Source organism: Ostrea edulis, chromosome 4 (assembly GCF_947568905.1).
Source record: "Ostrea edulis chromosome 4, xbOstEdul1.1, whole genome shotgun sequence".
Taxonomy (NCBI): domain Eukaryota; kingdom Metazoa; phylum Mollusca; class Bivalvia; order Ostreida; family Ostreidae; genus Ostrea; species Ostrea edulis.
In genome coordinates this window covers 20,358,466-20,374,640 of record NC_079167.1, presented here as the reverse complement: position 1 = coordinate 20,374,640, position 16,175 = coordinate 20,358,466, and the positions used below count along the sequence as shown (strand labels likewise).

The following is a 16,175-nucleotide window of genomic DNA, read 5'->3' as shown; positions in this document are numbered from 1 at the left end:
TGTATTCATGCTATTTTTGTTGATATACCAGGAGTCACCATTTCCAAATGACGAAACTCTACAACGACAACTTCAGAGCTACGTCAACTGGCAGTCTCACCGGAAGCGGGTTTACGATAGGATTGTGGGTCGTCTGAAGGATAAACAGATCAAACGGAAACAATTCAGTCCTCAGGTACAAGGGCAGTACTGTTTCAGGACCGGGCCAACCTGACCTTCGCAAAAGCAATAAAATAAAAACTACAGAAAACGCCATAATCAAGTGTATACGAATTATTGAAAATGGCGGCCCGACCCTGGAAACATAAATGGAGGACATTTCCGGTGACACAGTAAACGTAAACATATTTGCGTGTCTGGTTGCAATAAAGTATTAACTGCAGTGACTACGGCTGAACACCTTTGTGATCAGTAGCATCCGTAATGAGCCCATCGATTTCTGCAAGAATACGGCCACGGTCAATGACTTGAGCCCGGTAATAAGGCAGTTAACAATTTGTAATATTTTCGTTGTGAACTTCTGAACGTGCTCTCAATGTAAGTGTAAAAGACCAGCACAGAAGTCGAACTTGTCAGAGAATTAGTCTGATCAGGAACTCACTAATCTTTACAATTGTGTGAGGCCATAGTATTTCGGCGGTTCTCTGTATGGTCACGTGCTTTTCTGATCAACGCGGGTTTGGGCCACTCTCCACTCGCTCAGTAATGTTACATGTACTTGTAGCATTCATAGTAAACATGACTGGTTTGTTATGATTGACTATTCAGCTGATGAGTTTGTGATATGTTTGTTGTATGTATTAGAGGTTTATAAAAGTTTTACGTGAAGAGAGTGCTGACGAGCTGCAATCCTATATAGGACACATTGTTTTGATTATTTAGCATTTAATCTATCTATATCAAGACGACACGAGGGGAAATATGATAATATCTCTACATTCAATCAAAGGTCATGTTTGACAGTACCAAATTTTCATATTTGACACGTTCCATCTTATTTTATGAAAGGTGTAGATAACGAACAGTGATGAATCTCATAACTCCTATAAGGAATACAAAATAAAGAGTTGGGTAAACACGGACCCCTGGACATAGCAGAGGTGGAATCAGGTGCCAAGGAGGAGTAAGCATCCCCTGTCGAACGATCACACCCATGTTATGTTATCTGAAATTGTGGTTTATAATTATTTGGAGGTCTTCTCTGCTGAATGGGTACATAATTTTATGAAAATCAACGTAACACCTTTTTGAATCTGTTCTGACATTGCCAGGAAGTGTAATGTATAAAGTGACAATTCATTCGAAGCGGAGAGCAGAATATCGCAGATAAGATCAGAAATCACTTTTTTTTTAAACTAACATCACATTCGTCTGTAATTTCTTTCTTGAGAAAATTGATATGGTAGCCAATTACCTTAAGACCTTACATCCCCGGGGTTCTGAAACTGTGGTGTAATCTAGTTCCAGCTAAGCTTATTTCCCCATACATATACTTTAAAAAAAAAAATGATTCGTGGGTTCTGTTCCCTATGGTATCCATGGATATAGCGGCAACAGTTCACCAAATGACTGTCACATTGAAAAATGAATAAATAACTGCCTCCGCTGGGATTTTAACAATCAACTTCAAATGCAAGAACACGGAGGTTCTGCTCTTTATTTTTAATCTTTATGTTATAAGCATTAGGACGTGTCCATCAGTCTGTCACAATTTAAAAATGAGTATGAAATAATAAAACGATGAAAAAGAGAATCTCATCTATTTTTGTTTTTTTTTTCGAGTAGGAGATCTGTGTATAAATTTCTTATACAAACGACTTTATTTTTATTCTAGTATTCAATACTATAGTAAAGCATAGCTGATGATAAAGCATGTTTCGCAACAGATATTTGCACAGTAGAATTAAATCAATTTTATTGTCGTTTTGTAAATAGATTTGTCCTCTGATGATGCTTAATCTGTAGAGTGATCAGAAAATGTTGACTTAAAGACATGTTCATATTTGTTTCCGAGTGGAAATATTGTCAAATATTTCTTTAAAATTTTTAAAGAAGTATTATAAAGACTGTTTTCACGATTTTTCAAGAAAGAATCTAGGCAATGAATTTTAAAACAACCAACTGTTTAAATAATCAAAAACAGGTGCGTGCGTTGTATCGTCACTACTAACATGCACAGCAGACAAAGATTTGGATTTTAAACAATTTTTCTTATATGCAAATTAGAAAGATTTTAAAATTGGCTCTGCAATAAGTCAAATTTTATAACAGCGTTACGACGTCAGAAAAGTACAGATACAGTGCATGTCACAGGTTGCATAGCAACAATTACCACGTGGTACACGTCAAAACATGGCCTATCTAAAATAATATCCGAAATTTTCCTTTGGATTCGGGCATCTTCATGTGATACAGGGGCTGGTAGAATTTTTCCTGAGATAAATAAATAAAATCAGCTTTCTAATTATTACAGCTGATTGAAAATAACATACAAATATGTGTAGAATCTTTATTGTACGGTATGAACGGAGGGTGGGGTGGTTAGACCGGAAGCTGACTTTCAAGTACCTGCTGGTGTTCGAAGCAAACAAAATTGTGTGTCTTGCTGGATGACTATGTGTTTTTGTTTACTTTGATGAATGTTGAGGAAGAATTAATTGACAAGTTTTGATTGGGACCCCCACCCCCGAAGTTAGTATGTACAGTTGCGCGCAACGTTAGTAAGAAAATAGCATAATTTCATACTGGAATGCGACTAAATAGCCATTGATGAGTTTGGTAATATAAATAACGGAATATATGATGGTGAACTAATGATTCCCGGATAAAATTATCGATTAGTGCTGAGGGATTTGGAAAATCCTGTTTTATTTTTACTGACAATCTTTTAGAAACCAAAATTTCCTCCTTCTAGGAAGATAGTGGTATTCCATTGCTCCGAATGGCATGTCTGATAGACCTCCATTATCATACTCCATTCATTGTATAAGCTAGTCCATATCTTTGGTGCTTGGTGATTAAATTGCCATTCGGAGACGTACGTTTTTCATAAATAGAACGCATGTTGCTGATTGCCGAGTTTGGTAAATTTTGGTCAATACAATGACCCTCGGTTTAAATGTCCCCATTTCCCGTGTGTGGTACTAATCATTCACACGGTAGATGACCGATAGTAAATCGGAATTGTAATGCACAATGGAATTCGTATCCCATCGAACAAAAAATTGAAATTTGTATTGAAATTTCCGCGTTAACGAGGCATACACTGAAGAGAATCTACTGTATGACACTGAATACAGGATTGATTGTATGATTCGTCCATCTCTGAAGTGAAAACGCAACCAATTTAAACTACCCGCATCTAAAAAAAATATAGATGAAAGATATCTGTTGCACAAATCTACTGACAGAGATTGAGTATTGATTTGAATTTCTCGTGGATGATTTTTGCATCCTGTGACTAGCGTAAAGTGTTCAGTGCCGGTGTTCAAGGGGAAAATCACAATATTGAGAACCACCAGTTAGCCACTAATGTGTGGTGAAAATAATTGGCTAAAGATGAACACTATCAAGATGATAAGACCCAAAACTTGCTCATTACAGCAGAAATATAATGACTCAGACAAGCGTAGTTCAGCGGATTTCTAGTGCTATGCTCGTAGAAAGTCCACTTGACAATATTTCCTGTGTAGCAGAGCAAACACAACAACAAATCTCTACGTAGAAGACGTTGTGTGACAAGTATGCTGAGAAATTGGATAAGGATGTAGTTACAAGGCAATGATTTACGGGAACAATCGTAAAAAAAAAAGACAACCCACACACATACACACACACCACAAAACACGCTATTCCATGGATAGTTGCACGGAATTCAATACATAATTATTAGATATTTTCATCTATTGTGTAACCTTATGGTTTCCTGGTGGCAGCAAAACGTCAAAGTATCTTTCAAATCTTTCAAACAACAGGCACTGCGTTGCGGGTGCTTGTAATAGCCACCATGCTCTTGCATCAACACATGAATCCCTGTATGCGGGTTAAAATCGAAAATCATCTTTGAAGTAATGGTGACACAGGGAATATATTCTTTTGGTCGAATACTGTTATGCAGAGACAAATATTGTCCTCATTTATGAGTTTATTGGCGAGACTGAAAGTTTACTTTCAATATAGTTATTTCTTCAGGGCCGCTCTCACGACATCTTACGGACGAAATTGAATTTTAAAAAACCAAAAATCATTTTCTCTTTAAAAATATGTCGCGTTTTGCTTTTAAATAATCAAAAAATATAAATTACAAGGTTTGCAGAATTGGATATTGGTGGCAAGGTGTTTGTCCCGCTGCCGCTTCTCTTGGATTTTAACAGCAACGAAATATCAAAATATATCAGAGGTCCACGGGTTTTTATGGTCAACCGAGTACAACAAAGTGTTAGACTAGTAGTGTTGACAAAATAAAGTCCTTCATTCTTCAGTCGATATTGCACTTTTGGTTGGTGCAATAAAATCACGGATTGAATTAAAATCAATATGCTGCAATATTTCTAAAGATTTGATGCATGTTCGCCGTATGATCCTGATCCATTTAGCCACGTCCTGGGACTAGATTCCCTGATTCAGGGACCATAAATTTTACAATTTTAGTAGTGACATCCGAGAACCAGGTTATGTACTACGTGTAGATGGAAGGGGTTAAAGATTTTCAAAGATTTAATGCATTTTCAATATCCATATAGACACATGCTAAGGCCTGGACCTCTGACCCAGAAACCTGGCTTGAAGACCATAAACTGAGAATAGGCTTCAGTCTAAATTTCAAATCCAGCTAAATTTTGAAATGATTTTAATAAACAAACAAAATTTCATTATATGTTTGCATTTGATTTTTTTTTTTTATAAACCTGCATTTAAAAAAAGAAATTGGATAAATCTTAGGATATAAGTAATAAAAATTTTGACGCAAGTCTATTATCAGTTTATGCTAACCAATGTGGAAACCTGAACCCCTGACCCAGAAACCTGAACCTCTGGCTCAGAGGACCTTGAAAACCGCAATTTCTCCTTATCCACTCTTATCATTAACACATTTTGTTATTTGGTGTCTAGGAGTGGAGATAGTTTAAGGGAAATGCATTTTTAATTACAAGCCCCCACAGATACCTCTGCAACCCTTGCCATGGATTTACAATTTTATGAGACCTACATGTACTTGCGCGTCTTGACGATGCAGTTTATTTACTAGAAAATGGTAACAATCATATTCCTTTGACCTCACCCAAAACTGAAATTAAACTGATAATGTCGCCGTCATAAAGTTCTTTTTGTCAAGAACCATCGGATTAAATACTTTATCCCAAGTTTAGTTGAGTTTCATGTGTGAAAAGGACCCTTTGTTCAAAGTCTTGCAACGTCCCCCTCCAGTCGGAAGAAAAATAAAATCTTAATAAAGACGAATATCATGAAATATATATAAAAATGACATTATAGCTTCATTATATAAACAAGATTCTAATGTACTCATATAGTAACCCCGGGGGACAGGATGGGACCAAGATAGGGGTTTATATTTTTCCATGTAGTAGATAGTGGAAAACCATCATCCCTGGGTTATGTTCGAAGCCATAATAGAAATAAACTTCCTGTATCAACAACACTGGGGTATCATTTGCTAAACCAACAATAGTGCAATTTGGCCAAATGGTCTTCATGTATTCTCATATAGTATAAATTCAATTCTGTTCAAGCCATGTCTTACATTCCATAGGGTGATGGGTTAGGCTGCAATGAAAGTTTGCATACCAAGCATTGTATATGTAGTATAAGTGTGACTCCCTGGACCAGAATTTATCTACAACAAAAATCCGAAGATTACCCGTTTAGAACCATTCCAACATAATCATATATAGCAACATTTTTTTAGTTTGTCTGGATAAACAGGTGAAGATAACAGTGTAATCTAGGCAAGTAGAGCAAGCAAGGACCCTTGGACATACCTAACAGAGGTGGGACTGAGTGCCAAGGAAAGTACCGTAAGCATCCCCTGTTGACCGGTCACACCCGCCGTGAACTCTCTATCGTAATCAAGAAAACGGAGTACTCCGTAGTCAAAATCAGTGTGTAAAGAACGACAAAAAACAATTGGTATGATACATGTATATGCTAGAAAGCATTCGATCTAATGATAGGTTGTGTTTGCAAATAAGAGCATTATAACAAGCTAGAATTTGAAAAATGCTGATTTTAATTGAAACTGTTGAAACTCCTGTATACTTCATCAATTTTTTCAGTAGCCTACCTCGGTTGAAAATTGATACGAGATCATTAAATTTGTGTATATGCTTGTCTAGTGGGGAATTTGACTCACTTCGCGATAATTTGCGTTCCAAGTGAGTTTGTCTCATCACATTTATATGTTTACATACTTGGTGACTTGGGTGAGCGTTGCGGGTCTATGGGTTTGATATCGACTTTAGTAGGCTATTTACCAAATTTGGTAAAAATTAGTTGTGCGCAAGAGGAAGTCGGAAATGTTCACATTTCCTCACGACGGAGAAAACCAAAGGACAGTTAGTCCTGATCATTTGAGTGCCGCAGGTAACCTGAGAAGCACCTTACTATAAAGGACCTACAAACTGCCCCCTGGGACCTAGGGGGCGGGGCTAAATTTCAAACGAGCCACGTGAGCTACAAGTCTTACCCGAGTTATTTTGCTCTTACGCAGATGATATACAGTAAACAGTGAAATATTCGCCCCCGTTTTATTTTCGCCCCCTTCGACCTTGTTTACATAGATTGGGCAAACTTGTTATCTCTCTTATTTGTCTTTTAACATAACTTTGGGCGGGCAAATTTAAAACGGAGCGAAACCGTCAGCAAAATTAATGCTGAAAGGCGAAAATAATCTACAGCACATAGATTTGGAATACAGACAGTGACCTCGAAATAAGCCAACATGCGCACTGGACAAGTACATACACTACACATACACTACAATTACATGCACTACACATCTCAGTGTTCGCATATCATTTAGAAAAAGACTGTAATTATGTGGTAATCAACAGCAGTCAGCATGCTGATAGATGAAAATAAATCATTTATACATAATTTGATTTAAAATACCCTTCCAATTTGAATAAAGATAAGCAGTGCAACTTATCTGTTATTGTCAGGGCAAGCTTTCATGATACATATCAGTGCTCACTGTATCTAAGCATGCACTGAACTTGTAATAAATGCAAATCATAAGCTATCTGTTTTCATTAAAAAAACAAAACAAAGCAGTATAAAATAAAGTCCACAATACATATAGTACTCCTTCAATATTAAACAGAGACGGAGATTACAGTAATTGATCCGCTAGTCCTTACAGTAATTGATCCGCTAGTCCTTACAGTAATTGATCCGCTAAGTCTTACAGTAATTGATCCGCTAGTCCTTACAGTAATTGATCCGCTAGTCCTTACAGTAATTGATCCGCTAGTCCTTACAGTAATTGATCCGCTAGTCCTTCGATCCCTGCATGCGGCAATCATTTAGAATCTGATGTAACGTACTCTGTATTACAGCCCCGGGATCTTGTTTCATATACATGTGATATCGCATCTCAGTTCATCGGGAAAAAACTAAACCTTCCACAACTGGCTGACGCTAAATTCCCTCCAGCATCGACAGCACGAGACACTCTGACGTCACAAGACATAGGAGGTTAGGGATTGTACCGGTTGTCCATACCTTTGTGTTCGGATTAGAATTATTAATGATTCGCAACACGCAGATACCAAAGATGGCGATGCTTGAGTTTGTCTTGTGACAGAGAAGATAAATTAATTTGGCGTGTTTAACTTTTATTCTACTGCAAACAACTACACTATTCAATTAAACGTTCTCGAGAACTGATTGATATGGGGTCATTTGGTCTCGATCTAACACTCATTGTCTTTAATGCTAACTTCGCATTTTAGTCCAATTCTTTTTGCATTATTCAACAAATTTGTTTTGTTGTCTTTAGAGCAATTTCTTCGATTTCTTTATCAAAAACCGACAGTCCACGCAATCACCTGTTATTTGCATTCAAATTGAACTACATTAATTTCCAGTCACCCCTACAGCGCTCGCTTGAAATCCCATTTATATGATCGAAGGACAGTATCTCGCTTTAAGAAGAGCAGTGGAGGGATGCGACCGTCTTCTACAAAGGTTGAAGCTACTGACGGGTGTAATTAAGAAACAATTCTTACGCGCTCAGCGTTATCGTTTCCTCACTAACCGTACACCGATGAAACGAAAATACCCAATATTCCACTCAATACTCGGTCTTCTTGCTAACGATGATTCAAGATTTGTCCATAAAGATTACGTACATATTGACAATATGACAATTTAAATCAATTTTACTCTGTCACATTGTATTTTTTATCTGATTAAGCAAACAACGACGGAGGACTCACATATATTCATAAAATGGTAATATTGAAAATACACTGAAAACGATGAAGGATTATTGCTATTATGCAGTACCTCAGTGATAAACTCCCTATCACTGAATCACGCATTTTTCTTTAACATCACTTTTGGACAAACTGGATGTTTTAGTTCTCATTTGTGCCACCATGAGATCCGTGCGTATACTAGGTCGTCTGACATTTGGAGCAATTGTTCCACAAGCGTCAGACATTTTTCTCCGAATGGACATACCCTTTCTTCCGGTTTGTGACGCGCTTCCGCTTACGTAGAAAGGATGGACCTTCCGATGCTGGGAAGGACTCATTTCTAACGGAAGATTCCCCATGTCAAATAGTCTTGTAAAGGATTCTTCGATGTTGATGTTTTTCTTCGCGGACGTTTCTATAAACATACAGTTTTCATAAATTTCGGTTAGATGCAGCGCTTCCGCCGGATCTATCACGCGAGATTTCTCTCTGTCGCACTTGTTGCCAACAACAACAACGGGTATTCCCCCTTTCCGTCTCCGTTCACCTACCCTAGTTCTACACTGTGTCTTGCATTCTAGAATTTGTTGACACAGACGCTCCACTTCTTCAAATGATTCCCTGCTATCTATGCTGTACACCAATAGAAATAGATCCCCTACAATGGAAATCTAAATTCTTGTATTTGGAGAACAATCAACGCCATGCGTAACAGGTTATCCATGTCTAAATATCAAACAAAACACAATGGAAATTCTTGGTTGTCATGAATCGAAATATATTGTATGCATGTTGAAATTATACATGTACATTTATTTACACTGTAGTCTATCTAAGACTCTTGTTTTCAAAATACTGCGAAATGAAATTATGCAATCGCTGATAGTTGAATGAAATAAATCCTAATAAGGATGTTTTAACTCCCTCTTGAGAGGAAATAAAAGAGGAATATATAGCATATTTATACAGTAAAACTTGCAATCCAAGAAGGAAGATATCCTATTGAATTCCCACTTGCTATCAATTATGCAATAAAAATCTACTATGTGCACTACTAAAATACATTCAGATTTTGTCTTTTGTATTCTAGCATTTTTGGTTTATCTCAAGGGGTGAGTGTTGTACAACGCTGTCTATAAATAGATAAATCATTGGTTTGTAGAACACATATAAATTTATTTCCCTTACCTGTTATAATGGACAGACGCCTCATGGCGGGAAAAGGGTGATTTCCGGAAGTATCGAGAATGTCCAGACGGTAGGCCTCTCCTTTGATGCGGTAAATCTTCCGGTGAAAATCTTCAATGGTCGGAGTGTAGCTGTCGTCAAATTTATTGCACAGGAAACGCGACACAATGGAAGTTTTGCCTACTTTACTTGACCCAAGAATTACAAGTCTTTGGCAGTTTTCGGGTGCCGCCGTATCACCTTGTTCAATCAACGCCATGTTGGTAGATGATGTCACCTCCGCTGACCAACACGTGCAACGTTCTTGTTCTTCGTTTTCAAAACGCTCCACACGCTCTGGTTTCCAGTTCCATAGCTTTCTGCAAAATATGAAAGATCCCATTACAGCGGGCGCTGGTCTAAGCGCTTAAACTGGTCATTACATCGCCTTTCAGTGTTGTACGGTGATCAAAGCAAATATAACGAGTAGTAGAATGAAGATCAAGGGAAAAAAGAATCAGCAAATTTGCATGCCGTATTAAGTAGAATGATCAATACACACAGAGCGAATACTAATCTTGGTTTGATAAAGTCAATTGCCTGTCGGTAACGGCAAGGCGTGGACTTCGACAACGAGTCCCCACACCAAGGACGCTATTCCATTGATTGACAGTCGCAACATTGGCTTCTGCGCATACACCTAGAATATCATACTGGAGCCATCATTTTTACAGCTCTGCCAATTGCGCATAATTGTACGATAGAGTTATAATTGTTCCAATTATTTTGTGTGCCAAATCATGTTTTTTACGGCATGGGCTATATTGTCAATGGAAATGACGAATTTGGCGAGAGCGTAAACATCGTTGAAAGATCGATTAACCTAAATATTGTCACACAGATATTTATGTTTGTCATAAGAAACCGTAGTGCAGCGGCTGGAGTAAATAACCAAAGATCAGACAAAAGCATCTACAGACGGAAGATTTTCTGTCATTATTCGTAATTTTTAAAAAAGAAATTTGTACAGTTTTCACCAAATTTTAAGAAGCTTTCTGAATATATGAATTCAGAATTATTTTTTATTGATATTTTTAGATTCCTCAAAATTTGTGATTTTACTAAGGTGTTTTCAAGGAAGAATACACACGGCATGACACATTAATAAGCGTCATCACACTACCCTCTTTAATCACCAGATATCTCAAAGGGAGACGTGAAGTTTGTCCCGACCTGAAGGTCCCATGATTTGTCGCACAACAAAGAGTAGTATTTTCCCCCCAGAATCATGTGTTTTGTTAAGTACCTTGACCTGTTACAGACGATTTCTGATCAGACAATATCGGTAATTGGTTTCTGAGCTATGTCTGTCAAGTTGGTTATCGAATTTCCAAGATTTCATTACGCAGATTAATTTGAAGATGAATATCGCCACTCTGCCGGGAAAATCTCTGCAGGGCCGATATATACTTTAGAGTTTAATTTCTCTGATCCCGGACTTCCTTCCTACTAGCGTAACATTGCGTGACTTTGAACTAAATGAGAGCAATTGTGAGATTTTAACGAGCTCTTACACCGAAGTTTCACGTACGAGGAATTTTTGTTTGATCGATGTTTGACATGTGATTCAATAGAAACACCAAACACCAGTCCCCCCAAACCGACAACATGGTAACACACAGACACCAGTCCCCCCAAACCGACAACATGGTAACACACAGACACCAAACACCAGTCCCCCCAAACCGACAACATGGTAACACACAGCCACGCTTCACCACAATCTTGGAATAAAGTGGCTTAAAACATTAATAGGCATTCGGCTAAAACAATAAAAGGAAATGCTATCATAATGCATTTAATTGTGTAGCTCCTTTGATAAATATGGAAAGAGTGTATCTCTCTTGATAAAAAAACAAAACAAACTCCCGTATTGATGACGTTGTCGATACGATCTCATACCCTGCTTCCGTGGAATTCAGAAGTGAGCAGGAAAATACACCGTGGGCCGAACAATTCGACATAATGTTCGACTTAAAATGTGTATATAACCTGTGATAACATTGGTCATTACAAACATTGATGGATGGCGATCACCTAGCGATATTACATGAGATTGTCCAACTCTCCCTAACCTCTACATCTCCTGCTGGCGGCACTAGATAGTCCCCTAATTAGTCACTGACTCACTGCCCGGTGTCTCCCCTAGGAAATCGAAGTTGCAAGAGACAGCAGCCTTGGTGAACCCGTGGTCCTAGCTTGAAATTGAATTTTAGTATTCAGTGGACGGCGTTTTTGTGCATTTAAGAAATAACGTTTTCAATGAACATGGCGTTATAAACTGCAAATTGTGTTAGCGCATAATGGAAAATAATTCGTAATGCCAATACTCACTGAAAAACGTTATCTAATGCTGATAGTTGCGTTTTTGTTTTGTTTTTCTTCGAGTCCCCCTGTGTGCGTCCGTTGTGTGCGTCCTTGACATGCAATATACAGTACCCCACAAATCTAATCATAGATTAAACAACATATAGACACTCGGTAGGTTTACCCCTGTACACGATAGTGACCAGAACACTCGGTATGTTATGTTATGGACAAAACTGCTTCAGTAACCCGGGTCATATGTATTTCAAAATGAAAATCAATCTTAGAATATGATGACATAGTTTACATTTAAGCTCACAGGAAGGTAAAAACGCAAGAAAACTTTCGCAATTCCTCATCTTTGGCCAAACATTTAAAAATATAAAACAGATTTTGCTTAAGAAAATATGGAGCACACACTTGCCTACCTAAGTTTTAAGTCCAATTGGAAATTCAAGAATAGGCAGGACAGTGGCATGGAAAAACTATCTGTCAATGACTTCCTCTACACGTACAGGTGATCCTCAATACAATGGGCATGGAAGAGTTACCTCCCCTGAAAGTAGTGAAAACTGATTTACCTGAATTTCTCTGAAATTCATAAAAACAATAAGGAATGGATACCTTTTCAATAAAATTCTCATTTCTCAGTTTCTTATCAGACTTTGTGGTTAGACAAAAATATCATCTATTATGCATAAGTTTTTAACGTAAGACCCCGTTTTTACTATTGTTACAGACACATTAATTTGATTTTATTTTAAAAAGTGTCATTTTTTGTTCAAAAGAATCAAAACACAATAAACAAAATATTTTCATGGAATAACATACACTGCTATACCTGTCCATTATCATCATATATTCCAGCGTTTTTGCCTTTGATATCTTTACAAATTGTAATGATAGAGATTTCCTCATGATCGTGTTGCTATTGTAGACAATGAACGTATGGATACAAAACTTGATAATTATAGTACGTCTATTTTTACCGTTCGGAATTTCAAGAGAAATGAAAGTAGATTGTAGATATATAAGAAATAAATTTTTGAAAATTCATGAGGATATGAACTGCAACGCCTTACGTCGGCATACCTTTTCATGAAGTACAAACGCGCTAACAATTTTGGTATATTGGAATAAAATGTTATAGCTTTATTCAACAAAATACAATGTATTACTAATTTAAAATTTGATCACTAGAAACCCTGATGACGCATGTGATTACGTATCAATGCACACCTCTGCAGCACGTAACAGAATTGATATCCGGGACACAATTCTTCCGATACACAGGCTATTAACATCTCATCCAAAGCATGCGTCACGTGACAAAGATTTACCAGATGACAGTAAATTACACAACATGTAGGGAATTATTTGGACAAATAGAGAAGAACTACTCAGAGAGGTCCGAGCTCATCAAAACATATCCAACCGAGTTTCCAGTATATAATACTAATATATTTGAATCAGAAGAAGAAACAACGTGCTATTTGACGTGTTAATTCGGACTTTAAACTGTCAAATGCCCAATATTGGAAGCAAATTATATTGCAGCATGGAAGAGTAGTGCGTTATATTGTGAGTCGGATACAATTGCTGGTATCAACCCGCCTGTCAAAGCATGATTCCAATTACATTTGACTAAATATTGCGTAGAATATTTTTAATGGGATATTTGTAAAGATCGTTTACTTCAAACTTCAAAACAGACTTAATATTGCTTCATTCAAACTTTCACTTGCGTAATCATCTCTTCGATAGATAATAAAAATTCTAAACTACTGTACGTAAAAAGAGTAAATGATCATAACACACCCTCTTCGTATTTCATTTTCAGGCAATTTTCTCTCACATTATCCTTAGTTTCACGGAAATCGCACAATTCTAAACCACATTTTTGTCTGCGTTTCTCTCTTTTTTCATTTTCGACGAAACTAGTAATTTCCCCCTACGTAAAACTAGAAATGTATGATTAAGAACATCCTAACCCAGTGATAGGATTTTGTGATTGTATGAAAACTGCCATGGAAGGCATACAAATAAATGTGTGGGCGGTAAAACGACAGACTCACAATTCTGCTGATGAGAAATCCAAATAAAAACATTTACATTTTCAATGTTTTGCATTCGATATCTTTACCAATTGAAATGATAGCCATTTCCTCATGAATGTGATTGATTGATTGTATCTTGTTTAACATCCCTGTCGAGAACATTTCACTCATATGGAGACGTCACCATTGCCGGTGAAGGGCTGCAAGATTCAGGCCTATGCTCGCCCCTTGAGCAGGGAGGGTTCTTTATCGTACCACACCAGCTGTAACACGGGCAATGTGCGTATAAATCATGATACATAATGTACAACTATTTTAACGGCTAGAAATTCCGACAGAAAAGAAAGTAAATTGTAAATATAAAAAATAGATTTTATTTTGGAAAAATACATGAGGATACAAACTGCAATGCTTTACATCAGCATATATTTTATGAAGCGCGTTATTTCTTAAGCACAGCGCATACTCTCATCGTCTCTGCCAACCCTTTAGGTAGCTCAATGGTAAAGCGTTCGATTCGTAACCGGAAGGTCGTGAGTTCGAGCCCCGCTCGTGTTATGGCTTTGTAAGAGGTAAACATAGATAGTGATTGCTTTTTCGCCAATCGCTCGGCATTTATAAGTGAGAATCACTGGTCTATCGGATATGACCTTAAAAACGGAGTGCCCATGTCGTGGCAGGCGTTGCCACGTTAACGAAACCTCACTGATACAACCGTCAGTGTTAAGCATGAGTCGAAATTTGTGTTACTTCACCTACAGCTGGTGACGTCTCAATATGAGTGAAAAATTCTCGATGGGTAATAAAACAAACATCCATTCGTTAGCTTGGAAACAAGCGAAGTCACGACTAGCGGAATACCTTTTTTTTTTTTTTTTTTTTTTTTTTTTAGAATTTAAAGAAATATTTTTAAACATGTTCTGATTTCTAAATATAAATTTAGCGGGTGGTTATGGTAAATATGTACATGGGAATTTTGGATTTATTACCACGTGTTAAAATTGAAGAAAATAAAACACAAAAAAAACCAACAAAAAAACACTGTGAAATTCTGTAGAGATACATCCTAGAGTAAACCTTTAATGTATCTTCAGGGAATTTCAACATGAGGGGGTGGGGTGAATGGGGGTAGATGTATACGTGTTTTGGTGTCTGTGTATTATATTATTCCAATCTGACTGAAGTACATACCTATATTGAAAATATATAGGTTTGTTCTTTAGTCAGATTGTATATCATTTTGTAACATCAGATTGCCATTATATAATATTATAAAATCGGACAATTTTGTCGACTCGTTCGCCATGAAGATGGCTGAAGTTTCACCTTGCCTATGATTATTTTAAATGGACAACGACGCTGAGGCCGTTGATCTTGCCACATTCATTTCATCAAAAGAAAAAGAGAAACACTATCAGCTTCAAAACAAGAAACATAAAAGAAGATTAAAAATTTCTGATGATTTGTCAGCGGACCGTAGATGTAATGAAAAATGCTCTTTGGTCATGTATATTTTTTAATAGACAATATCTGTTAGATTCACGGAATATACTCTTCTCATCCGAAAAATTATTTCGCCATTACAGCTCCCTGTGATGTTAATTTACTGCTAGACAAACTCTTGTCGATCAAAAGATTTAGACATAAAGACAAATTAGTAGAAAAGAGCCATACAAGCTCCTTCATTGAACATGGTCGCTAGACAGTAAACAAAGGCAATCAATTACTAAGTGCAGCTCACCTATCCACGGATCAAAGAAATCGTCAAGGTACCGCTAATGGTACCTGAAGACATACCCATTGACAACCCAAGACGGAAATTGATACCTTTTTTTAATACTTTATTTTGATTTACATCGTAGCAATGTTATGTTGTAGACCTACTATGAAATATATAGAAAATTGCTTATACAATAAGATACTTTAGATGAACAGATTTCTGTCGATGTCCAAAAAGACGTACATGTTTTTGTAGACAAGCACTGGGGTGATAATCCAATACAAGCCCCGAGTAATATTTAAATAATGCCGTAACACAAAGATATCATATTCGATATAATGATAAATCAATTATTTGAAAATTTTGCCGCTCAGTTTCATATTGAATATAGCTGAAGATCAGTAGCCTTCTGGAGACCAGAGAGCT

The 16,175-nt window shown here is 37.0% G+C and overlaps 2 protein-coding genes across 5 annotated transcripts in view; one reads left to right on the top strand and one right to left on the bottom strand.

Moving 5' to 3' along the window:
• Positions 1 to 1,753, top strand: part of LOC125670440 (uncharacterized) — a 36,747-nt gene extending 34,994 nt beyond the window's left edge. For all 4 annotated transcript variants that reach the window (XM_048905612.2, XM_048905614.2, XM_048905613.2 and 1 more), the window contains one exon: positions 32 to 1,753. In XM_048905612.2, coding sequence (XP_048761569.2) covers positions 32 to 214 — 183 coding nt within the window. In that variant the 3' untranslated portion in view covers positions 215 to 1,753. The remainder of the gene's footprint in view (positions 1 to 31) is intronic.
• Positions 1,754 to 8,397: 6,644 nt separating this feature from the next.
• LOC125670471 (dexamethasone-induced Ras-related protein 1-like) lies at positions 8,398 to 12,518 on the bottom strand. Its single transcript, XM_048905660.2, has 3 exons — positions 12,401 to 12,518; positions 9,627 to 9,985; positions 8,398 to 9,096 (listed from the first exon to the last, which is right to left on the bottom strand). Exons 1-3 carry the CDS (start codon positions 12,448 to 12,450, stop codon positions 8,546 to 8,548), a joined length of 960 nt encoding a protein of 319 aa, XP_048761617.2. The 5' UTR covers positions 12,451 to 12,518; the 3' UTR covers positions 8,398 to 8,545.
• Positions 12,519 to 16,175: the final 3,657 nt, after the last annotated feature.

What these genes read in the sequence shown, in the direction of transcription:
- LOC125670471 (XM_048905660.2), bottom strand. Translation starts at nt 12,450, where the DNA reads ATGCCACTGTCCTGCCTATTCTTGAATTTCCAATTGGACTTAAAACTT. An exon ending in CAATTGGACTTAAAACTTAG is followed by an intron (nt 9,986 to 12,400) that starts GTAGGCAAGTGT and finishes CATATTTTGCAG; the next exon opens with AAAGCTATGGAACTGGAAAC. An exon ending in GCGTCTGTCCATTATAACAG is followed by an intron (nt 9,097 to 9,626) that starts GTAAGGGAAATA and finishes TTTCCATTGTAG; the next exon opens with GGGATCTATTTCTATTGGTG.